The sequence below is a fragment of the Vipera berus genome (assembly GCF_964194415.1).
Source record: "Vipera berus genome assembly, chromosome: 2".
NCBI lineage: Eukaryota > Metazoa > Chordata > Lepidosauria > Squamata > Viperidae > Vipera > Vipera berus.
The window spans coordinates 188,734,299-188,757,383 of record NC_138203.1 but is presented as its reverse complement, the minus strand read 5'-3'; the positions used below and the strand labels follow the sequence as shown (position 1 = coordinate 188,757,383).

The 23,085-nt window shown below is 34.6% G+C and overlaps 1 protein-coding gene across 1 annotated transcript in view; it reads left to right on the top strand.

Annotated features, from left to right (window-relative positions):
• Window positions 1-23,085, top strand: part of SLIT3 (slit guidance ligand 3) — a gene marked incomplete at its 3' end in the record, with an annotated part of 569,754 nt that overhangs the window by 362,112 nt on the left and 184,557 nt on the right. Inside the window, exons 9-11 of the mRNA XM_081320704.1 lie at window positions 5,643-5,784; window positions 12,872-12,943; window positions 21,087-21,158. Of these exons, the coding sequence (XP_081176830.1) occupies window positions 5,643-5,784; window positions 12,872-12,943; window positions 21,087-21,158 (286 nt within the window). The remainder of the gene's footprint in view (window positions 1-5,642; window positions 5,785-12,871; window positions 12,944-21,086; window positions 21,159-23,085) is intronic.

The following is a 23,085-nucleotide window of genomic DNA, read 5'->3' as shown; positions in this document are numbered from 1 at the left end:
TAATGTAAAAGACTAATTAACAAATAATATACTCTTATTTCTCAGGAGAATGCCTTCTGAACTTTATGTCTGACCTGCATACAAATTTATGGAATAAATTAGCAAATGTATGTAAAGTTCTGGCATTCAATTTAATGCATAGTAGATACATATTGTGGCAAAAGAAAATAGAATATGATCGCTGCACAACACAGTTGTGATATTTAAATTTTTTAAACTGATTTTGAAATTGTACTTAAGTTCAGGACCAGCTTACTATGCAAAGGTGAATTATTTTCATGTTGCATAAGGAATATATATAAAGTACACAAAGTGGTGTACAGGATTCTGATATTTCTAGGAAGTGCAAAAACCCATACATGATCATAGAACTTCTCTGTAGTGGTGCTCTTGCTTTAGCATTCTTCATTAAATAAACTTTTTTTAAATGGACTGGAACTGTTCATTCTATCATGCCTGCATTAATTTCTTTTACAAGTGAATGATCTGGTGAATGATCTGGTGAATGATCTCTGGCGGGCTCGGGACAGGGGCTGCTCCTCTGTCCTAGTCCTATTAGACCTCTCAGCGGCTTTTGATACCATCGACCATGGTATCTTGCTGCGGCGTCTCAGGGGGTTGGGAGTGGGAGGCACAGTTCTTCAGTGGTTCTCCTCCTACCTTCTGGGATGTTCGCAGTTGGTGTTGGCATGGGGGCAGAGGTCGATCTCGAGGCCTCTTGTTTGTGGAGTTCCTCAGGGGTCAGTCCTCTCGCCTCTCTTGTTCAACATCTATATGAAGCCGCTGGGTGAGATCATTCGTGGTTTTGGGGTTGGGTATCATCAATATGCTGATGATACCCAGCTTTTCATCTCTACTCCAAACCACCCCAGTGATGCCCTTGATGTGATGTCCCATTGCCTGGAGGCAGTTCGGGTCTGGATGGGGAGGAACAGGCTTCGGCTCAACCCTGACAAGACTGAGTGGCTGTGGGTGTCGGCATCTCGGGAAATTCAGATTATTCCATTTCTAACCATGGGGGGTGAGATATTACCCCCCGTAGATAGGGATCACAACTTGGGTGTCCTCCTAGACTCACAGCTCTCTTTGGAAGATCATATAGGAGCTGTGACTAGGGGGGCCTTCACCCAGGTTCACCTGGTGCACCAGTTGCGGCCCTATCTGGACCGAGATGCCTTGCGCACAGTCACTCATGCGCTCGTGACCTCCTGTTTGGACTACTGCAATGCTCTCTACATGGGGCTGCTCTTGAGGACTACTCGGAGGCTTCAGCTGGTGCAGAATGCAGCCACGTGAGTGGTGGTGGGGGTTTCCCGATACTTCCATGTAACACCTCTACTCCGCGAGCTGCATTGACTTCCGGTTGCCCTCCGGGTAAGATTCAAGGTGCTGGTAATGACCTATAAAGCCCTAAATGGCATGGGTCCGGATTACCTACGGGAGCACCTGCTGCCGGCATCGACTTCCCTTCGTCCAGTGCGCTCCCACAGAGGTGCCGTCGGTCAAAGAGTGTCGACTGGCGGCCCCCAGGAGGAGGGCGTTCTCTGTGGGCGTGCCAGACCTTTGGAACTGTTTACCGGTGGAGCTCCGGACAGCTCCCGACCTTCTCTCCTTCCGACGTGACCTAAAAACATACTTATTTGAACAAGCCGGCCTGGTCTGATAAGTTTGGGGTATTTTAATATTAACTGTATTAATTTTATTGGAATTGGGCTGTATTATTTAATTCTTTTTTAACTTTTGTACATTGTATTTTTACTGTATTTGCCCTGTACACTGCCCTGAGTCCTTCGGGAGAAGGGCGGTATAGAAATTAAATAATAATAATAATAATAATAACAACAACAACAACAATAATAATAATAATAATAATAATAATAATAATAATAATAATAATTATTACAACAATACATCCTAAGTCATGTTGAAAGATCAAAAGAGAGATGACAACCTTTGACAATGTAGACCACAACCTACTCCTTGTTGTTGTTGTTAGCTGCGAAGTCGTGTCCGACCCATCGCGACCCTATGGACAACATTCCTCCAGGCCTTCCTGTCCTCTACCATCTTCTGGAGTCCATTTAAGCTCACGCCTACTGCTTCAGTGACTCCATCCAGCCACCTCATTCTCTGTCGTCCCCTTCTTCTATTGCCCTCGATCTTTCCCAGCATTAGGCTCTTCTCCAGTGAGTCCTTCCTTCTCATTAGGTGGCCAAAGTACTTGAGTTTTAGCTTCAGAATCTGGCCTTCTAAAGAGCAATCAGGATTGATCTCCTCTAGGACTGACCGGTTTGATCGCCTTGCAGTCCAAGGGACTCGCAGGAGTCTTCTCCAGCACCACAGTTCAAAGGCCTCAATTCTTTGGCGCTCAGCCTTTCTTATGGTCCAACTTTCACTGTCATACATTGCAACTGGGAAGACCATAGCCTTGACTATACGCACTTTTGTTGACAGGGTGATGTCTCTGCTTTTAAGTGTGCTGTCTAGATTTGCCATGGCTTTCCTCCCCAGGAGCAAGCGTCTTTTAATTTCTTGGTAAGCTATAAAAAGGTGGAATAGACAACATCACCACCAGATGGATCTGTAGCTGGCTGGCAATCCGTACTCAATGAGTAGTCCTCAGTGGAACTACATCCACATGGAGAGAAGTAAGCTGTGGGGTACCACAAGGTTCCGTCTTAGGCCCAGTACTCTTCAATATCTTCATAAATGACTTAGATGAGGGAAATGAAGGGAAACTCATCAAATTTGCAGATGATACCAAACTGGCAGGAGTAGCCAACACCTAAGACAAACTCAGGATCCAAAAAGATCTTGACAAACTTGAACAATGGGCCCTGTCCAACAAAATGAGTTTCAATGTGGAGAAAAGCAAAGTTTTACATTTAGGCAGGAAAAATCAAAGGTTCAAGTACATATTGAGCAAGACCTGGATTAAAAACAGTAACTGTGACAGGGGCCTTGGAATCCTAGTGGATGATCACTTGACTATGAGCCAGCAGTGTGCAGCAGCAACCAAAAAAGCTAATACAATCCTGGGTTTTATAAACAGAGACATAGAATCAAGATCATGCAAAGTATTAGTAGCACTTTATAAAACCCTAGTAATACTGCAGCATGTTTTGGTCACCATATCACAAAAAAGATGTTGAGAGTTTGGAAAAAATTCAGAGAAGAGCAACTAAGACGATCAAAGGCCTGGAGACTAAAATATACAAAGAATGGCTGCAGGACTTGGGTATGGCTAGTCCAGGGATGGGCAACCTTGGCTCTTTTATGGACTTCAATTCCCAGAATTCCTGAGCCAGCCATGGGCTAGTCTAAACAAAAGAAGAAATGGGTCACATGATAGTAGAATTCCAGTATCTGACGGGCTGCCAGAAATAGGAGGAGGTCATGTTATTCTCCAAAGCAGCAGAGGCAGGACAAGAAACAATGGTTGGAAACTGAACAAAAGAGAGAAGCAACCAAGAATTAAGGAGTGACAATGAGGACAATTAACCAGTGGAACAGCTTGCCTCCAGAAATTGTGGGTGCTTCATCACTGGAGATTTTTAAGAAGAGGCTAGACCAGGGGTCTTCAAACTTGGCCCTTTTATGACTTGTGGACTTCAACTCCCAGAATTCCTCAGCCAGCATGTCTGGCTGAGGAATTCTGGGAGTTGAAGTCCACAAGTCATAAAAGGGCCAAGTTTGAAGACCCCTGGGCTAGACAGTCACTTGTCTGAGATGGTATAGGTTCTCCTGCTTAAATGGGGGGTGGGGGTGGAGTAGCAGACCTCCAAGGTCCCTTCCAGCTCTATTCTATTCTATTCAATCATACTTTTGCTAACAATATCTCAAGTGTCAAAGCCATGAATTCTCAGTGGAAACTCTGACATTTCAAAAACATACAGTAAAAATATCCCAGTAATTCTATTTCTTTTATCAAGAAACAAATACACTGTTGATATATCAGGCAAGGTTGTATAGGTTTTGTATCTTTAGGGAACTGAACCTATATTTCAACTGATACCATTCATAACCACATATGTATATAGAAATGTATTTTCTAATCCAATCTATTATTGCTTTTTTCAGAGAATTTTTCAGTGATATCTATTAATGATACATCAAACTTTTTTCAATGCATTTTAATGTTTTTTTTTCAAAATAAATGTGGAAAAATATCTTCCAATAATATATGCACAATGTTTTTGGAAAATGACTGTTGTGTGTGGGAGAGATATTTCCTGAATGTTTATTTTGTAAATCAGTATTGCCTTAGTAATTAAAAAAAAACCCTTCAAATAGTGTGCACAAAAATGTCCTCATCTCAATACAAAAAAGGTATTACCCAGAAATAAAAAAAAATAAATGCTTTAACAAACAATTAGATAAGTAAACCTTGCAAGAAATAGTATCCTTTCTTTAAAGTTTAACATGCTAGTTTCTGTATGTTTCTGTATGTATAGTTGTGTTTTATTATAAATATATATTAGAAATATGATTGTCTTACATAGTGTTTAAATAATTTATACTTTAAGAAATAGGATATAGAAACATTTTAATTTGAAACTAAAGTAATAAAAGAGATTGTATTTAAAAAATAATTTGGAACTAAATGTTATCAATATCCTAATAATCCTCATATTTATGAATAGCATTTCCAGGGGGGGGGGGAAAGAAGCATTAATTCAGGAGGCACAGTTATGAGCTATGGCTTAAAATGACTTTAGGACACTGATGCCTCTTCTAATTCATCCAGGTTTGTCTAGATGAGGCTGCCTTTAGATCTAGTCTGCAAACTTCAATTGATATAGGCCAGGGGTAGGGAACCTCGGCTCTTTTATGACTCATGGACTTCAACTCCTAGAATTCCTGAGTCAGCTATGCTGTGAGTCATAAAAGAGCCGAGGTTGCCTACCCCTGATATAGGCCATATTGGATTCTAGTTTGTTTCCAGATGAAGTATAAATTTCACATAAAATTTAACTAATTTCAATAAAAATTAGTACTTTGTTCCTTTCTTAAAATACAGAATGCAGTCCTCAATAGACATGAAAGTATTTTGAAGAACAGAATTTAGACTCTGGGAAGATTATTAAAATTAATCTTAAAAATATGTAGAGAATGGTTCCTGTGTTCTTACTATAGAAATGCATGTAAGATTTTGTTTTGTTACATTGTTAAGTATTGTATCAACTGACATATCTCTGATAATAAAATAATATCATTTGTGGCATCGTTTTCTCCTTCCTCTACATTAGAGCTTCTCCAGATTGGCTCCAGCAACATGTCTGGAACAAATACATTGAAGGAAGTAATTCAAGTACATAAAATATTCAATATTTAAAGGACAATAACTTTGCAAGAAGGGGTTCTCTCTTTGATAGCTTTTCACAACATCTAAAGGGAGTAATCAGTTAGACTACCTATAACCAATGCTTTTTTCGTAAAAGAAAAAGGTGCCGGAACTCACACATGTCATACAATCCGCCTTGCCTACCCTACAAGGTTCCATCCAAAAAAGGTGCTGGAACTCCGTTCTGAGCGTTCTATGAGAAAAAAAGCCCTGCCTATAACACCACTCAGGCTAATAAATTTTGATATAAACAATGCTACATTTCAAATAGTGATTTTATTTTTATTTTCCTATTCAGGTTCACATGCTGAACCACCATCCTGCAATGCCAATTCTGTCAATTGCCCATCTGCTTGCACTTGCAGTAATAGTATCGTGGACTGTCGGGGAAAGGGCTTAACTGAACTTCCAAGCAACCTACCAGACAATATTGTGGAAATGTAAGTATCTTAACCCTAGTGACCTAAGGAAAAGTTCAGGAGAGGTCCACCTGCCCACCCCATATACTACTAGCTTCCAATTTGACCTGTTTCCATTAAAACAACCCATTAAAACAATTGAAGCTGGCAAGAAAGAAAAAAAGCATCAGTCTTCAGCAACGTCTATAATCTCCACTACGTCCCAAGTAAAACATCAGCTTTCTTATGAAATAAAAATTTATGGGTATCTGGAGACCATGACATTACTGGGGGGCATGTCCACATACCCAGAAAGAGGACAAAAATTAAGATTTGCATAGATTTTTTTTTCAGGATACGGTGGCTAGAAGGAAATAACACATAACGTTCTGTTAGGTTGGTGCTTATTTTTTTTATGCTAGCTATTTGTGAATCAGCAACATTTTGCAAAAAGTCCTATAACATGTTCTTAAATAACTATCATAAAAATAGTTAGGAACTCTTGCCTTTGTATCCTTTTCTCTGGTAGTGTAATTCAGTCAAGACAGAAATGTCATGTACGCCATGTTCTTGAAAGCTACAGTTGGAAGAAAAAGTATGTGAACCCTTTGAGTTTTGCATGAATTGGCCATAAAATGCGCTCTAAACGTCATGTACAGTATATGATAGAGAAGGTATCCATTTCCCAGACGTTATCCTTAATTTAAATATTATTTTTAAGGCTACATACAGTCAACATAAATTCAAAAAAGAGACCTTCATAAATCAACCAGCTTAATAAATCAACCAACTTAATAAATCATTTTTTCTATCATCTGTCCTTAACATTTACAAAGTATAGTAGTCAATCACTTGGGATTTTTAAAATAATAATAATAAAGAATTTGTGCTGAATTTTAGAGTAGAATAAGAGAAAATTTTAATTTAATTCCTAATATGTATTCTTTTCTACATTCTAGCCATCAAACTTTATCATACAAAAGCAGCAAAAGTTGGTTGGGAGAACCGTCATTCCCACAAGAAATAACAATCTGCTTTTTTCCCATTCAAAAATGTTGCTTTGAGTTACTAATAACACATCAGTTGCTGTGTGAAATGATTATCATTCATAATTTAAACATTCAGAGTGATTTTTAATACTGTTTTTTAATCACTTGCCAGTTTCAAAGAGCTGTTAAAAATTTGTGTGAAAGTGTGGTACCAAGAAACTAGTCATGTTATTTGCTTATTAATTCCATTGATATTAAATGAAAAAGCAAAATATAATAGTTTTAATACTAAAAAATGAATTTACATGCATTTACATGCAATGTGCATGAATTTACATGCAACAGTATTATACTTACAAAGAAAATCAAGTACATGAAAAGCGAGCTGAAGATCTAACCTAAATTCAATGTTATATTCTTATATTCCCTAATCCATGAAAATAAAGTTGGGGAAAGTCCTAAAAATGCATGTAAATTCATACATCTTTAGTATTTTCACCCAAGTTTATTTTCATGGATTAGGGAATATAAGGATATAACACTAAATTTAGGTTAGATCTTCAACTTGCTTTTCATGTTCTTGATTTTTTCTATAGTTGTAAGTATCACTATTGCAAACAAGATTACCCTGGTTTTTGAGAGAAAGACAAAACAGAGACAGATCTGTCAAAATGACTAGCATTAATTGGAATAGCTGTATAATGTGTGTGTATGTGTCTCTCTCTGTGTGTATGTGCATGTTTCATTTCTTAAAACATATAGACTTCAGTGCCTCTCATTATTCTTTTTATTTTAAAATTAATAGAAATTTGTGGGTTTTTCTCTGGAACATAAGACAGTTATCTTTTTGGATTATATTCATCTATTGCACAGCATGCTTTTATAATAACATGGAATAAAAAAAATGTCAAAGTCAGTTTCTTTGGTTTAATCTCATGTAGAGTTGAAAGCAGGTATTGATGACCAACTATGTAATGAGTTTTCAAACTTTGCAAAATGACATCCTAAAATGTTAAATAAGTATGTGTGAATCTGTCACTGGTAAATAAAACCAGTGATTTAATTGATGCTTAGGGTTGACCCAAAAACAATTATATTGCTTATTTTTAAGGATTAAATTCAAAATGAATTTTTAAAGAAAACAATGACAGAAATGAGATTAACTTGTTAGTAAATCACAGATTTTCAGGCACTTGATCTAAATTCGATTCCTTGTCTTACAACTGCAGAAGATTCAATTGACCAAAGTTATGATGGCTAGCAAAGATCAATAGCTCTCAACCAAACCAGTAACAATCATGGCATACAGAAGATAGCAACCTGAAATATAAGTGAAATAAATTGTAAATGAAATAAAAGGATTAATTAAATGAATGAAAAGAAAAATAGATATAGTAGACCCTCAGTTAAGTAGACCATTTATGGGGACCTGTTTATATCCTGTGTATATCCATTCTCTTTTGCAGGCTTAAAGAAACCTACTTAAATTCAACTGAGTTGGCCATTTGGTTAACCTTTTACTCAGTTTAAAGAGGTTGTTCTAGACCATGGGTGTCAAACTTGATCGCATCACATGACATATTGTGACATATCACAACATTTTTTGCCTTTGTGGAGCCGAGGTGGGCATGGCCTGCATGTGACACATCTGGCCCCCAGGCTGCCAGTTTGACACCCCTATTCTAGAGTTTTTCAAGCTTTTCCACCCTAAATATCATTCACAAGCTTGTGCACTACTTTCCTGCAAAGATAATTTATGAACAAGTTTAAAAAGACTATTATCAGCAGAAAAGAAACTTCATTTTTTAAAAATTTCCTATCTGTTTAGAAATTTGTTCATTTATTCCTTCTTTTTGCTTGCTTTATTTTTTACCATCAGCTAACAGACCCTAGAAATACAGGTGTTCTTATGACCACTATGTTCACACAAAAGTTTTGATGACTTTATCAAAAACATTTTTTATAAAATTGAACAACACAGTGTTGACATTTCAACTCCAAACTTTTTTGTTGTTTAAAAAAAATAACACGATTGATCATTATATTAAGAAATCAATCAAACAATCACATTAAGTTGGATACAGAATGGTTCCCCCAATTTTTATTACTATCACAATATTGATTTATATAAATTGTCTACTAGGGGCACCAGATATAAAGCTCTAGATGCTTATCATCTAGAACAGTGATGGCGAACCTTTTAGAGACCAAGTGCCCAAACTGCAACCCAAAACCCACTTATGTATCATCGGGTGCTGGGTGGGCGTGGCCCATTGGGTGGGTGTGGCCAATTGGGTGGGCGTGGCCCATTGGGTAGGCATGGCTGTGGTGATAACAGCAGACTAGGTGGGACTAAAAAGTTCAATCAATCAGTTCCAACTTTGCAAGATCTTTTTTTTCCCCGTAAGAAGTTGAAATTGATTGATTGATTGAACCTTTTTTTTTTGCACACAGCGGTGGCCTAAAGCGAAAAGGTTTTATAAAACCCAACTTGAAGGCCTAGGACTGGGATGACAGCACATGTGACCACAGAGAGGGTTCTGCGTGCCACCTGTGGCATGTGTGCCATAGGTTTGCCACCACAGATCTAGAATAGCATCCCAAAACAGAAATCCCTAGTACTATAACCAGTTATTTCAATAGACAAATTTAAAAGGACATAGCTATTGCTGCTTTCATATGTTATAGTATTTGCATTTAGTGCAATTGATTATTGGTATTTTAATTTGTTCAGTACCTAAAGAATGACTTCCTTATAACTTATGCATATGGAAAGAACTAAGCTTCATGAAAAGTTATGTTTGTTATTGTTTTCAAGTTAATTTAAAATCTACTAGTCAGTTTTTCTTTGAAAAAGCAGTGTTTGATAAGAAAGAATTGTCAGAATCAGTTGCTCATATCCAGTACTGAGCATCTCTGATTTAATTGGCAAGAATGTGGCATAATGCGATTTTTTGCTTGATATTTTCATATTTTCTGTCTCAATGTTTAACCTTATTTCCAGAAAAAAAATGCAACAGTTAAGTGATATTATCCTAACTAGCAGGTATCTACTAAAGGCGATTGCATAGAAAAATGTGTTTTAATTGATTTTTTCCCCACTGTGGGTGATCTGTTCTCTGATTTGTTTTATTAATCTTTCTGTGGTATTATGTCTTTTCAAACAATATGAAAAATTAGCTGCTTATTTGCTTAATGATTTTTCCCAGTTTGTGAAAATCTGAAGAAATGCCAAGTGTACATGTGTACCTCTATTTCATGAATGTGTGCAGATATAAATACATACACACAAAGACAGGTAATATAACTTTTGAATGTCCCAAAAGAAGTTGCAACTTGATTCTTCTGCATTAACCTCACAAGACAAAGCAGCACCATGGAAAGCTCCCAGTGATTCCATCATGTCTTTTACTTTCAAGATCCATCTCACTTCAAGAAGAGAGAGATTCTTTAAAAATAGAACAGAAACTCAGTCAATTTTTAAAAACATTTTCAATAAAACATTTTGCAAAATTTTTGCAACACTAAACAATAATGCAGACTAAGCTCAGAAATAAGAATAAAAAATATTAAAAAAGGAAATACAAAGTACAAAGAAAAAGAACAGAAGGAAAAGAAAAGAACAAAGGAAGGGGAAAAATATTTTTTTTAAAAAAAACACCTCCTGATCCTTCTTGTAACAAGTTCAAGCAAAGTATTTTTTTTCATTTCTACTATATGATTATACACATAATTCACTTCTTCCCATCTCCCCCCCCCCCTTTATCCAAACACAAATCCTAAAATCATTGTTTTTTCTGTCTGGGCATCAGCAACCAATCCATAAAAGTTATAGTTACTAGTTACTTTCCTAATGTCCTTTCTGGGTGAGACTGCTAGTCTGTGTTTAAGATTCTAGCTTTAACAAAATCTTAAATTTATTCTTTTGAGATACCTACAGTGAAATATGTACTTGGTGGGCTCACAAACCATATCAAGCCCTAGAGTGTAATTATGAAGCATAATAGTTCAATTTAGACAGTGTAGCATGATAAAGTATGAACTTATCCAATGCTTGTTTTCAATTCTAAGCAAAACCTAAAACAAAATGCTGCTGAAAGTTCTATTCAGGCAGGCATGTCATTCTCCAAGCAGTAGAAACGAAAAGATGCTCAAAAATCATTTCCTATACCTCAGTCCAGATATTTTCTTTTCTATCAAAATCAACATCCATGGATACTGAGCACATTCAGTTGTTCAGGGAAATGATTTACTGTACCTCTACATCATCAACCTACCAAAAGATTGATTTTGTTTTACAGCTTAGTAAACATTGATCAACCACCTTCTATTAATCAATTAACAAATATGTTTACAGTTAAGCCAAGTTATTTCTTATTTGATGAATATATAAACATTGAGCTATAAGAAAAGGCTTAACTGGCTTGATTCTAGCATTATGTAAATTATTTGTTATAAATCAAGTAGTACGTCTATAAAGCAATGATATTCTATACAAATATAAGCATTAAAATATGAAAAAGTTGACAGAGATTGGTGATTTATCTATATCTTGAATATCATACATGATTTCAATCATTTTTAAAACGATACTTCATATTTCTGGTAAACAAACTCATATATCAGAGAGAGATTGTTCCAGAAGTGAACTTTTATTATTTATATTCACTCAATTTTGTATTTATTCATGCAACACATCCATTGATGTGGCAGTTATCAGTTCATATGGCTTTATGATTGGTGGCTCTGTGAAATTAAATAAGGTATTTAAAATCTGAAACCACCAGATCTTTGCTGGGAAATAGGTCACCAAAGGGTACATAATTTCATATTTAAATATCATTGTAACAGGCAATACCAGGAATGTATTTATTTATATATCCATACTATTTTTTCTATATGAAATAATGTGTTCTTCTGTGTCAATCATCTATATTATTTTTCCTATATAAATGGCATGTATATATTAATAACATATATTTATCAATATGTAGATGGCATGCAGTTCTGTTACTGCCAATTAATTACCTGGCTTTAAGGCAGAATCCGTTTCTGTGTCTCTACACATATACATTCATAAACACACACACAATGATGTCTTATTGTTTTGATGTAGTGTTCTAATACTCATAGAGTGATAACAAAAATGGTGAACCTTGAAATAGACTTGTACAGGATATATTGTGATTTTTATTGCTAGAATATCATTTGTTAGCTTTTAGTACATCTTTTTTTTCTTGCTTGCTATTTTTATTGCTTTGTTGAAAGTCTAGTCCAGATAGCAAGTTAGACAATAATAAAGCCAGAATATAAAGGGACTTGCTCTTATTGCATGTTCAGAATATCTCTGAATCTATCAAGCTGCTCTGTGCAGTATTTTCAATTTTATCAGAGCAAGTAAAGGAAATTGTTCTTGTCATTTGATCCGAACAGTTGTTGTTGTCTTAAAAATAAAACTCCCAAAGGTTAAAAAAAGCTGATTTTTTAGTATATCAAAACAGATCACAGAACTGTAGGCCTGTGAGATATTTTCAAGGATATCTTTCAGAACTCTATTGTACAGTTCTAAAAATACTATTTAAAGTTGTTTACAGAGTATTATGGAATATATTGAAGACTATCCTTTTCAGTTTTATAATGATCATAGAGTGTAAGGCCTGAAAGGATCTTGAGATCGTATACTCCAATATGTTAAATATCTAATATTCTATTTAACCTTCTATGTTAACTGTAATGCTGAACAAGTGCAAATATCTTTGTGTAACAGGGCCTTTGTTTCCTGTGTTCCTCTGGTATACTCATTGCTCACCCTAGATCTGCTCTAGAAAGACACAACATTTCCTTGGATTTTGTTGAGAAAATCTCTTATGCCTCTATTACCATTTATACAAAGCACTTGGTATAATTTACCACACATGCTACTTCTGCTTCTTATTATAATGTTTCTCATTCTGCTATTAATAATATTAAATCCATATTTTGTGATTCTTTACTTTTACCTAAGATTTGTGTGTTGCTTAAATATCACTTTCAAAAGAAGTTTTATCTTGGCAAAATTTATATACATAATAAAAATTAAATACCAAGGATTTTTTGTGTATCTTCGTAAGTTGGGCAATAATACTTCTTCTTTTTTTCAGCCGTTTAGAGCAGAATTCCATAAAAGCCATTCCTCCTGGAGCCTTCTCTCAATACAAGAAACTTAAAAGAATGTAAGTTAAATGTCCCGGCATGCTTAATATTTTCAGTATATTTTGCCATCCCTTGAGGCATCCATGTAGTCAAAGTTCTAATTTTGCCACAAGTTTTCTAGATTTCCATATTTATACAAAATTATTTGTGGAATTATTGAATTTGACACCAATTCTTGTACCTATTCTTCTAGCTTTTACTTTCTCAAGGTAAGCTGATTTCCTAGGTAATTAAAAATGGGCTGATTGCCCTTCCTGTTCTCCCCTTACTGCCCACTTTTACTCAAATTTGCCCCAAGTTTTTTCCATCTCATGAAGAAGCTTGGAGAAGTAGGCAGTGACACTTGTATTTCTAAAAGTTCACTCTTTGAGACAAACTAGTATGAAACAGTAGAATAGAAGTATATAGAAGTAAATAGAAACTGCTCATGCAAAAATTAAATCCACTTAATGTATTCATATTTAACGTCATAAATTTAGCCCAGCAGGAATTAAGATGGGGGTGTCTTCTTAATGCAATGGAGGCAGTGTATCTAATACTACATGCCAATTCAATCAATACAATCAGCTATTCTATTCTTTCTGTACTATCCACAAATTGTTTTAAGTATTATTTAATTAATAAATGGACTTAAGTAAGTTCTTTATACTTGGAAAGAAAAATCATTTAAGTACAGTTTGCTTGCAGTAATAGTATTTTTATTTAGTTTCATAGGAAATAAGTTCAATTTTCAAAATCAGCATAGTATTTTTTAATATTGATGCTAAAGTGGGTGTTGAAAACACTTGACAATTTCAGTATAACTACTCTAAATTTAAATTTATAGTAAAAAGGAAGTTTAGTAAAAAGAGCAAAGCATAAAAGTGTTATTACAGATCTGCTGAAATTTTATTTGGAAACTAAAATATATAGCTGAGGGTCAGGAAAAATATTCAAGAAATTACAGAGATACCCTTTATTTTTTAAATGAAGAAAATATAGTCAGTACTAAAGTCACTTTTTAAAAAATGAGTGTCAATGAATATGGTGGCAGAATGCATAGGACTACACGTTAATTCATACATTTTATAGTGGACATCCAGGATGAAGCAAAACATCTTCAGTGGGTACCACATGGATAACAGAGGGAAGAGCACTCAATAGGGCAAAAAAGGGGGGCATGTGTGTAATTGCATCAAAACTGATGTAATGTGGATACATTTAGGTGTTTCACTCAGTTATCGGGCTGCTGCATTCTACATAAGTTGGTTTCCAGACCAAACACAATGGTAGCCCAAGTAGGCTGCACTTAAATACATGAACAACAGTTCATGAAAGAGTACAATTGTCATTATATATGAAGCTGGTAACACTGTTTTTCCTAAGGGAATGCAGGGCAACTGAGAACAAACTCAATTCTTATCCCCTGAACTCCCAAACTCTCCATCTTGTTTAGCTCTAGTTGCTCCCATGTAGACCATTACTGTATCTAGACACTGGTTCAGAACATGCATATTATGTCGAGCTGAGTGTCATCAGCTGTCAAATCCTTTATACCTTTCCCAGTGGCTTCATATGAACAGTACTAGGGATAAAACACTAGTTATAAAAAAAAATAGGAGAAAACCACTCTATCAGAATTCCCTAATTCTCAGGTCATTGTAATACTCAAAGAGAATATGTGGGTGAAGATAGCTAAAGCTGCTCAGAATTTGAGCAGAATATTGATTCAAGGGCCTCTGCCTGTCTGCTGCAGGTCATCTATTACGAAAGCTGATTTTGTTGCAAATCCATAGCTGAAGTCAGATTGAAAAAAGTAAAAATAATTAGTGCGTACCAAGAATAGGTATAGTTGTATAGATGTATTGTGTTATGCAACTTGTTTCAAAAAGACACATTTAAAGCTGAGCAGTAATTGACATAATCTTCTGGATCCAGTGAGAGATTGTCCAAGAATAAACATATACTGCCTCCATTTCATTGTGCAAAAAATTATTCACCATTTCCATAGCTATTTGTCTCAAAAGATCCAAGATTTCAAGAGAGGATGAGATAGGCTAGATAGACTCAAGAATCTTGCTCTCATACTCAGCCCTCAGGAATGGAAGTTACTCTAAAAAAACAAAAACAAAAAAAATCTGGACCGGTCTGTGTACTGGACATCTTATTAAATCTTCTGTTGTTACATGTAAGCAAATTAAAATATCTTGCAACTCTGTTACCATAGGTTTGCTAGGACTGTGAATGAAAGCAAAATTGAGTTTGTATTGTCCCTTTCCCCAAACTTCCAAAGTTTCAGTATGTGATATTTTAACTTGGAGAATCCCAATTGTTTACAGATGAGTTTGTTTATTATAAGTTCAATACATATACAGTAGTTGTGCACATCCAGCATCAAAAAATTTCTGCTATCCCTGAGAATCAGTTTGAGATATTCAGTGTTCTTATTAAATTCACAATGAGTAATTAAATCGTGCAAGGCAGCCAGTGCTGTTTCTTTTCTTTTCTTTTCTTTTCTTTTCTTTTCTTTTCTTTTCTTTTCTTTTCTTTTCTTTTCTTTTCTTTTCTTTTCTTATTTTTGCCTTCAGCACAGTAACACTTTCTTGTAAGACTTTTCCATATAAAGCAGAAGGAAAGTTCAATAATTTAAATCCCAAAGGAGAAGCTCAGACTGATCAGAGATTCTGGGGCTTCTGTCAACAGTATAATACAAGTGAAGAGTACAACAATAATATTAGGTTAGAGAGGGAGGAAAAATGTGAGAGTTTAATTCAGATTGGAATAGCCATAGGTATTTTAAGTGATAATAAATAGCTATACAGCTTGACTTCAGATGCTTTGATATGGTAAAATATATTATTTATGCATAAAATGACAATACAGAACCACACAAAAAAGTTAGCTAAATAGTATGGCCTTTTTGGAAGGTGGTGCTGTCTTCAAAAAGTGACTATATTACTTCTATTCACTAGGGCTGTGCCAAGTTTCAAAGGATTCCTTGCTTCACCAAAAGTTTAAGCAAAAAAGCATTTTTGAGGGAAATGTATTTCACTTCAGTGAGAATTGTTGCCTCATTGGAGTGAACCCAGATTACCTTCTACAATTCATGATCTTTTCAGTGAACAACATAATCAACAATAACACACAACAATTTAAATGGAGCTAAAGTGGGTTGTTAGAATATGTTGTTGAAAAAATGGTTTGTTTAACAGAGTATTATTAATACACAGTGGAAGTTGTACTGGGACTTTTAGGCAAACAGTAATGCACTAACACGAGTTTTATAACTTATTTTTACTCAGACAACAAAAAGAAACACAGTAAGAAATAGTCCAAGTATCAATCCAGTATCATGCACATAAAAGTCAGTCCATAAAAACATAGTATCAAAATACAAAAGCTGCTTACCAATATCAAAAACAATATACACTGTAGCAAGCAGTTGATTCTTGAGAGAATAAATATCAAGTTAGCAAACAAGAGAACAAGAGGTATCCAAACACTAACATCAAACACATATACAAGAGCAACTACGTGTAACATCTAACTCTCTTTTATGTGGAATAATTACAGCCACACCCTTAGACCGTTTAACTCCTTAAAGGTGCTTTTACTCCATTATATAATATTGTCACCCAAACAAGTTTAATCTCTAACAATCTCCCCTTTTGGGTGGCATATTATACATATATTTTTACAATCTCAAATTACACATATCACAAACAGATTTATGTTTTATAGCACCCTGAGCTTTAGTAAACTGGTCAGCAATATTATCTTCAGTTGCACAATATTCCAGTTTAATCAAATTATCTTTAACACATTGTCTGACATTTAGATACCGTAGATCCGTATGTTTTGATCTAGTTTTCACTGCAGCATTAGTTGCTAATTTTATAGCTGCTTGATTGTCTTCATACACTTTTATTGGTTCATTACAATTTAAACCCATATCAAACAATAATTGTTTCCATACCAATAGCTCAGTACATAATAAAGATAAACAAGAAAATTCGGATTCAGTTGTTGATAAGCTTATATGCTTCTGTCTGTTAGACCTCCATCCTACTAAAGCGTTTCCCAATAATACAACCAATCCTGAAGTGGATTTCCTGGTTACAGTATCAGATGCAAAACTAGCATCTGCAAATGCTTTTAGTTCCAATTCCTTTGTTGGCTCTAGATATAGAGAATAATGTATGGTGTGCTTCAAATATCTTAAAACTCTTTTCGCACCTTGCCAACATCTGGTTGTAGGATTCTCACAATATCTAGCTAAATGATTAACTGTAAATGCTATGTCAGGTCTTGACCAGTTACATAAATACATCAAGCTGCCTATTAATGATTGATATATCTTTTTATCAAAGACATTGCTGTTATCTGCTGAACTCTCAAAACCTTGAACCATAGGTGTTTTTACTGGTTTACAGTTTTCCATATTATAACGTTTCAGCAAACCATTAATTTTCTTAGCTTGAGACAGTTTAAATCCTTTACTAGTCCTGACAATATCCAGCCCTAGATAATGACTAATAGCTCCTAGATCTTTTACTCTAAATTTTCTTTTTAACCCTGAAATTATTCTTTCAGTTTCTGTTTCATCTTTTGCTATAATAGCAATATCATCAGTGAATAATAATAACAATGATAATTCACTATTTTGCTGTTTTATAAATAAACAAGGATCTGCAATACTAGCTTTAAATCCCAAACTATTTAACTCTTTTACTAAACATCTATTCCACTCATAACCTGACTGTTTTAAACCATACAAACTCTTATTCAGTTTCCAACAGTACCCTACCTTACTTTCTATTCCTGATGGAACTTTCATATATATATCATGGTTTAATGTTGCATGCAAATAAGCAGTTTCAATATCTACATGTTTTATACTATAATTCTTATTTGCTGCCCAAACTAAAGCAGCCCTAAGAGTGGAAGCTCTTAACGTTGGGGAAAATACTTCATCATAATCACTATTATTCTGTGCAAATCCTTGAGCAACTAATCTTGCTTTATGTATTACCTCTCCTGTAACACTTTCTTTCAGTTTAAAAACCCATTTACATCCAATTAACTTTTCTGTTTTAGGTATTTTAACCTCTTGATAAACATTAAGATCTTGCAAAGACTTTATTTCTTTATCCATAGCTACTTTCCAATTCTTTCTTTCATTCTCAGGATACATTTTTATTTCTTCAACATTAGAAGGTTCAATGTCTATTTGACAAATTAAACCTGCCTCGAAACGATCAGGCTGTCGTCTTTCCCTGTTAGACCTTCTGAGAATTATTGGACTTATAGGTACATTTACATTATTATCTTCTTCCTCTCCTGTCTCCACTATCAGTGGTTCTTGTTTGATCTCTCTAGCAGGTTCCTCCTCTTCTTTATCACTTTCATTTGAGGAGTTAGTTAAATCTTGTTGAGGAATATATACAATATCTTCTACCCTTTCCCAGCCTGACTGTTCTTGAAAAACAGCGCTAGAACTACAATAAATGTTTTTAGTACCTTTCTCCCAGAACCGATAAGACTTATGGTTTAACTCATAGCCAACAAAAAATAATTGTTTAGCTCTATGTTCTCCTTTATTTCTTATAGAACTTGGAATATGTACCCAAGCAGGTGTCCCAAATGTGTGAATATAACTAAGATTTGGTTTTCTCTTATACCATAAGGTATAAGGAATTTTACCTGTAGCTGAACTAACCACATTGTTTAAAATATGATTAGCACATTTTGCTGCTTCTCCCCATAAGCTATCAGGTAAACCAGAATCTTCAATCATAGATCTAATCATAGCTTGCAATGTTTGGCCCCTCTGTTCAACAAATGCATTATGCTGAGGTCTATAAGGAGCTGTACGTCTATGCTCTATTCCCTCTGAAACTAACAGCTCATTGAACTGTTTATTAACAAACTCAGTTCCATTGTCTGTTATTATGGTTTTTACATTTAACTGAGTTTTCCTTTGTACAAACTTGAGCCAATTAGATATTGTTTGTATAGTTTCAGTTTTTGACGTAAGGAGATAACAGAACCCATATCTGCTATAATGGTCTAGAATATTTAATATGTAGCAAGCACCCCCTAAACTGGGTTTCATAGGACCTATCAAATCCATAAATACCAGTTCTAATGGAGTTGTGGTTTTAAATCCATCTAACCTATTAGCTGGTGATGCCCTGCTCTTTTCTCTACCACATACGTTACACTGCAGATATTTCTTACAAGCCTTTAACTTAAACCCATTAGACAAAGCTACAGTTCTTTTTAGTGTATTAAAGTTCACATGACCCAATCTTCTATGTAATAAATGAATACATTCATCATGTGGTTTTTGATTTGTACAAGTAGTAGCCATTATAATAGGATCATTGCTAATTACAAACAAACCGTCTTTCATATTAGCTATTAAGTTCACTTCATTCTTTTGAATAAGACATTCCTCCCCTTGGAAAGTAACTTTAAAACCTGCTTCCAATAATGCCTTAACTGATAATAGATTATAATCACATCTGGGAACATATAGCATTTCCAAATTTTGTTTTAAAAATGAACAGTAAACCTTACCCTCTCCAGAGACCTTGACTCTCCAGCCATTAGCCATAGAAATATATTTTTTACTAGACCTTATATTCTCAAAATCCCTTTTTATTTTTGAAATACAGTGTGTAGCTCCACTATCTACCACCCACCAATTGTGGTTATTAGTAGTTCTATTAGCTACAGCTACATTAATCAGCTTTTTATTCTTTCTATGGTTTTCCTTTCTCTGACAATTACTATTCTGACAAAACTTAGCAATATGTCCCTTTAACCCACAATTAAAGCATTTCCTTAAAATATAAGCAGATTCAGTCTTCTTTATTTCTTGTTGCAATGGCTCTCTCAACTGTTTTCTCTCCATACGACATCTTGATTCTTCCAACAACCTTCCAGTTATTGAAGAAACAGTTAGGTCTTCTTTGGACAAAACCTCCAAGGACGATACAAAGGCATCGTAGCTCTCATCCAATGATGATAAAATGATGTAAACCTGGTGAAGCTCTGAGAAAATAAGTTCTTTTTCTTGCAGTTCCAACAAAGTTGCTTTTATAAAGTTAAGGTGAGCTAACATATCGCCATTCTTTTCCAGTCTAGCTCTAAATAGCTTTCTGGTAAGATTTATATGAGCACCAACACTGTCCCGAACAAAAATCTTTTTCAACTTAGCCCAACATTTAGCAGCAGATTCTTCTCCACGCACATGGACTAGCTGTTGGTCTCCTAATGTTAGCCCAATGATAGATAAAGCCTTATCATTGTCTTTATTGAAGTCTACAATCTTCTTGTTATCTTCTTCATTAGTTGGATCCCAGGCAGTTACATCAGGAGGATTATGGACTATTTTCCAAAGACCTTGATTTTGTAATAACAAACTACATTGTGTAGACCAGGATACGTAGTTTGACCCATTAAGCCGGGTAATGCAGAATGGATTGAATAGTCCTTGTGCCATTGTCTGAATTTGAAAACTCAGTTAGGAAATATAAATACAATACTGTGCCTGTCCTCAGCACCACACTGGATCTGGGCCCATAACCATTGTTAGAATATGTTGTTGAAAAAATGGTTTGTTTAACAGAGTATTATTAATACACAGTGGAAGTTGTACTGGGACTTTTAGGCAAACAGTAATGCACTAACACGAGTTTTATAACTTATTTTTACTCAGACAACAAAAAGAAACACAGTAAGAAATAGTCCAAGTATCAATCCAGTATCATGCACATAAAAGTCAGTCCATAAAAACATAGTATCAAAATACAAAAGCTGCTTACCAATATCAAAAACAATATACACTGTAGCAAGCAGTTGATTCTTGAGAGAATAAATATCAAGTTAGCAAACAAGAGAACAAGAGGTATCCAAACACTAACATCAAACACATATACAAGAGCAACTACGTGTAACATCTAACTCTCTTTTATGTGGAATAATTACAGCCACACCCTTAGACCGTTTAACTCCTTAAAGGTGCTTTTACTCCATTATATAATATTGTCACCCAAACAAGTTTAATCTCTAACATGGGTGCCAGAGTTATTTAAGCATAAATAGTTTTCAGAAGTGTAGGAGTTTTTTTTTTAAAAAAAATATGTGTTTCTTGTCTTCTCTTATATCTTTTTGCAGTGATATCAGCAAGAATCAGATATCAGATATTGCACCAGATGCTTTTCATGGACTGAAATTACTCACCTCTCTGTAAGTACAGAATAATCTTGAGGGGGAGTTTTTTTTAAAAGACTTAAAAATAAGCGGATTAAATATTGGTCTGTTATGCTTTCATTTTCCTTGTGTAACATTCTCCTTGTAGGAAGATCTAACCTTTGTTTAATTGAAATTGATCGGAGCTGAAGGTGCCATTGTTTGTGCAAATCTAGAGTCCTTTTATAGATGAACACAGTATGAAGGTTCATTATTAGGCCACTGTATCATCAGGTCACACTCTGTATTTTTATTTCCCTGGATATTAAAGATCATATTATTAGGGATAACCAAACATACAGCAGTTTACTGCATGTTACTGAATGGAACCTAAATCTGAGTTTATTTTTGGGAAAATAAACTGAGATTTAATTTGATAATGATATGCCTAGTTCATTGAAACCACTCTATGTGGCTCTCAAAAAGATGGTTGGGCTGCAGTATGCCCTAATAAAAAATAATTACTGACGCAAGCACAATCAGATGTTGGATCTTAAAGCAGTATTTTAGCTCATCTACACATAATAAATAGCATTATAATTAAGATAGCTTTAAAAGGTCATAAGCTAATATCAGAGAAGATTCAAGTAATTTATTTGTTGTTTGTTTGTTATGTTTAATGCACTTTTCAGTTTTAAAAAATAAAGCAAAAGCAGGGAAAACATTAAACAGTTAAGGAGCTAGACAACTCTCAGCCATTGGTCATCCCTTCACATATTTCCTTACCAGATTCCTCAATGCATTCAACCATAACAGAACTTCTAATGTACTGCCTTCATTGGGAAGGTTAAGGTATATTCAGATAGATATCTGTCTTGAAAATAGCCATGTTGAATAGTAAAAAATCAGCAAACAAATGTTTTATGACATGTTGTATTATGTCATAAACTATTTATGACAATTTTATGACAGAAAATGTTTTATAATTTTTTTCCCAATTTCAATTCCATGAGAGTCATGAGTTCCACATTTTAAAATGTTAGCCTATTTGAGTTAGCTTGGTTTATAAAATTCTTCGTCTATGATGCAGTTAAAGGTTATGACAATGAGAGCTTTAGTATATTGATTAAAAAATAAATAATTCAAGTTAAAACGATCTTAAAATAATAAATCATAAAAAGTTTAAAAACTCAGACTTGATTGATTTGATAGTATCAGATTAATTCAGAGTTAACAGCAGAACCAGTTTAAACAAATGAATAGGTAAACAGGAAATTCTTAAGCTGGTACCAGTATTATTAACAGGCATATGCATAAGAAGGAAAATACTCCTTTAGATGTTGAGGTTTAAACCTTATACATTGAAGTTGATATATTATAAGTTGCTTGCAAAAGGTTACCTGCTTCAGAAAAAGCTCCATCATTTTCCACTAGCCACAATTCCTAAATCTACTGCAGGGGGAAAGCCACATGCAGTGCATTGCAGTAATCCAAACTTGATGTTCACAATGCATGAATTACTATAACCAAGTTATCCTTTCCAGAATGACCAGAGATCAAGAACAAACTGTACCTAGAAAATATATTTATTGAGCGTGAATTAGTACTAAATATATCTTCAAAATCAGTTTTGAATTAATTTCGTTAAGAAGCTTTAAGGCCATCATTACATTCAGACTATCCAATAAGATCTTATTCAATCTCTGTCTTTTATGGAACTCTATTCTTTGCAAGAAGTAAATAACAGGTGTCAAAAAGTTTTCTTTGTTTTTTTAGTTTATTCATATCCTTTTCATATCCTCTCTGCCATGGAATCCTTGTTATTTTGCTCAATTTTTAAAGATTTCTTTAAAATTATTGCTTTATTGTTTTATGTTATGAATCCTTATGTCTTATGTTATATTATTACACACCACTGAAATATAGTGTGTAATATGCTGATATAAGTAATACAATTTTCTTTTTACAACACAGTGTAATTGTC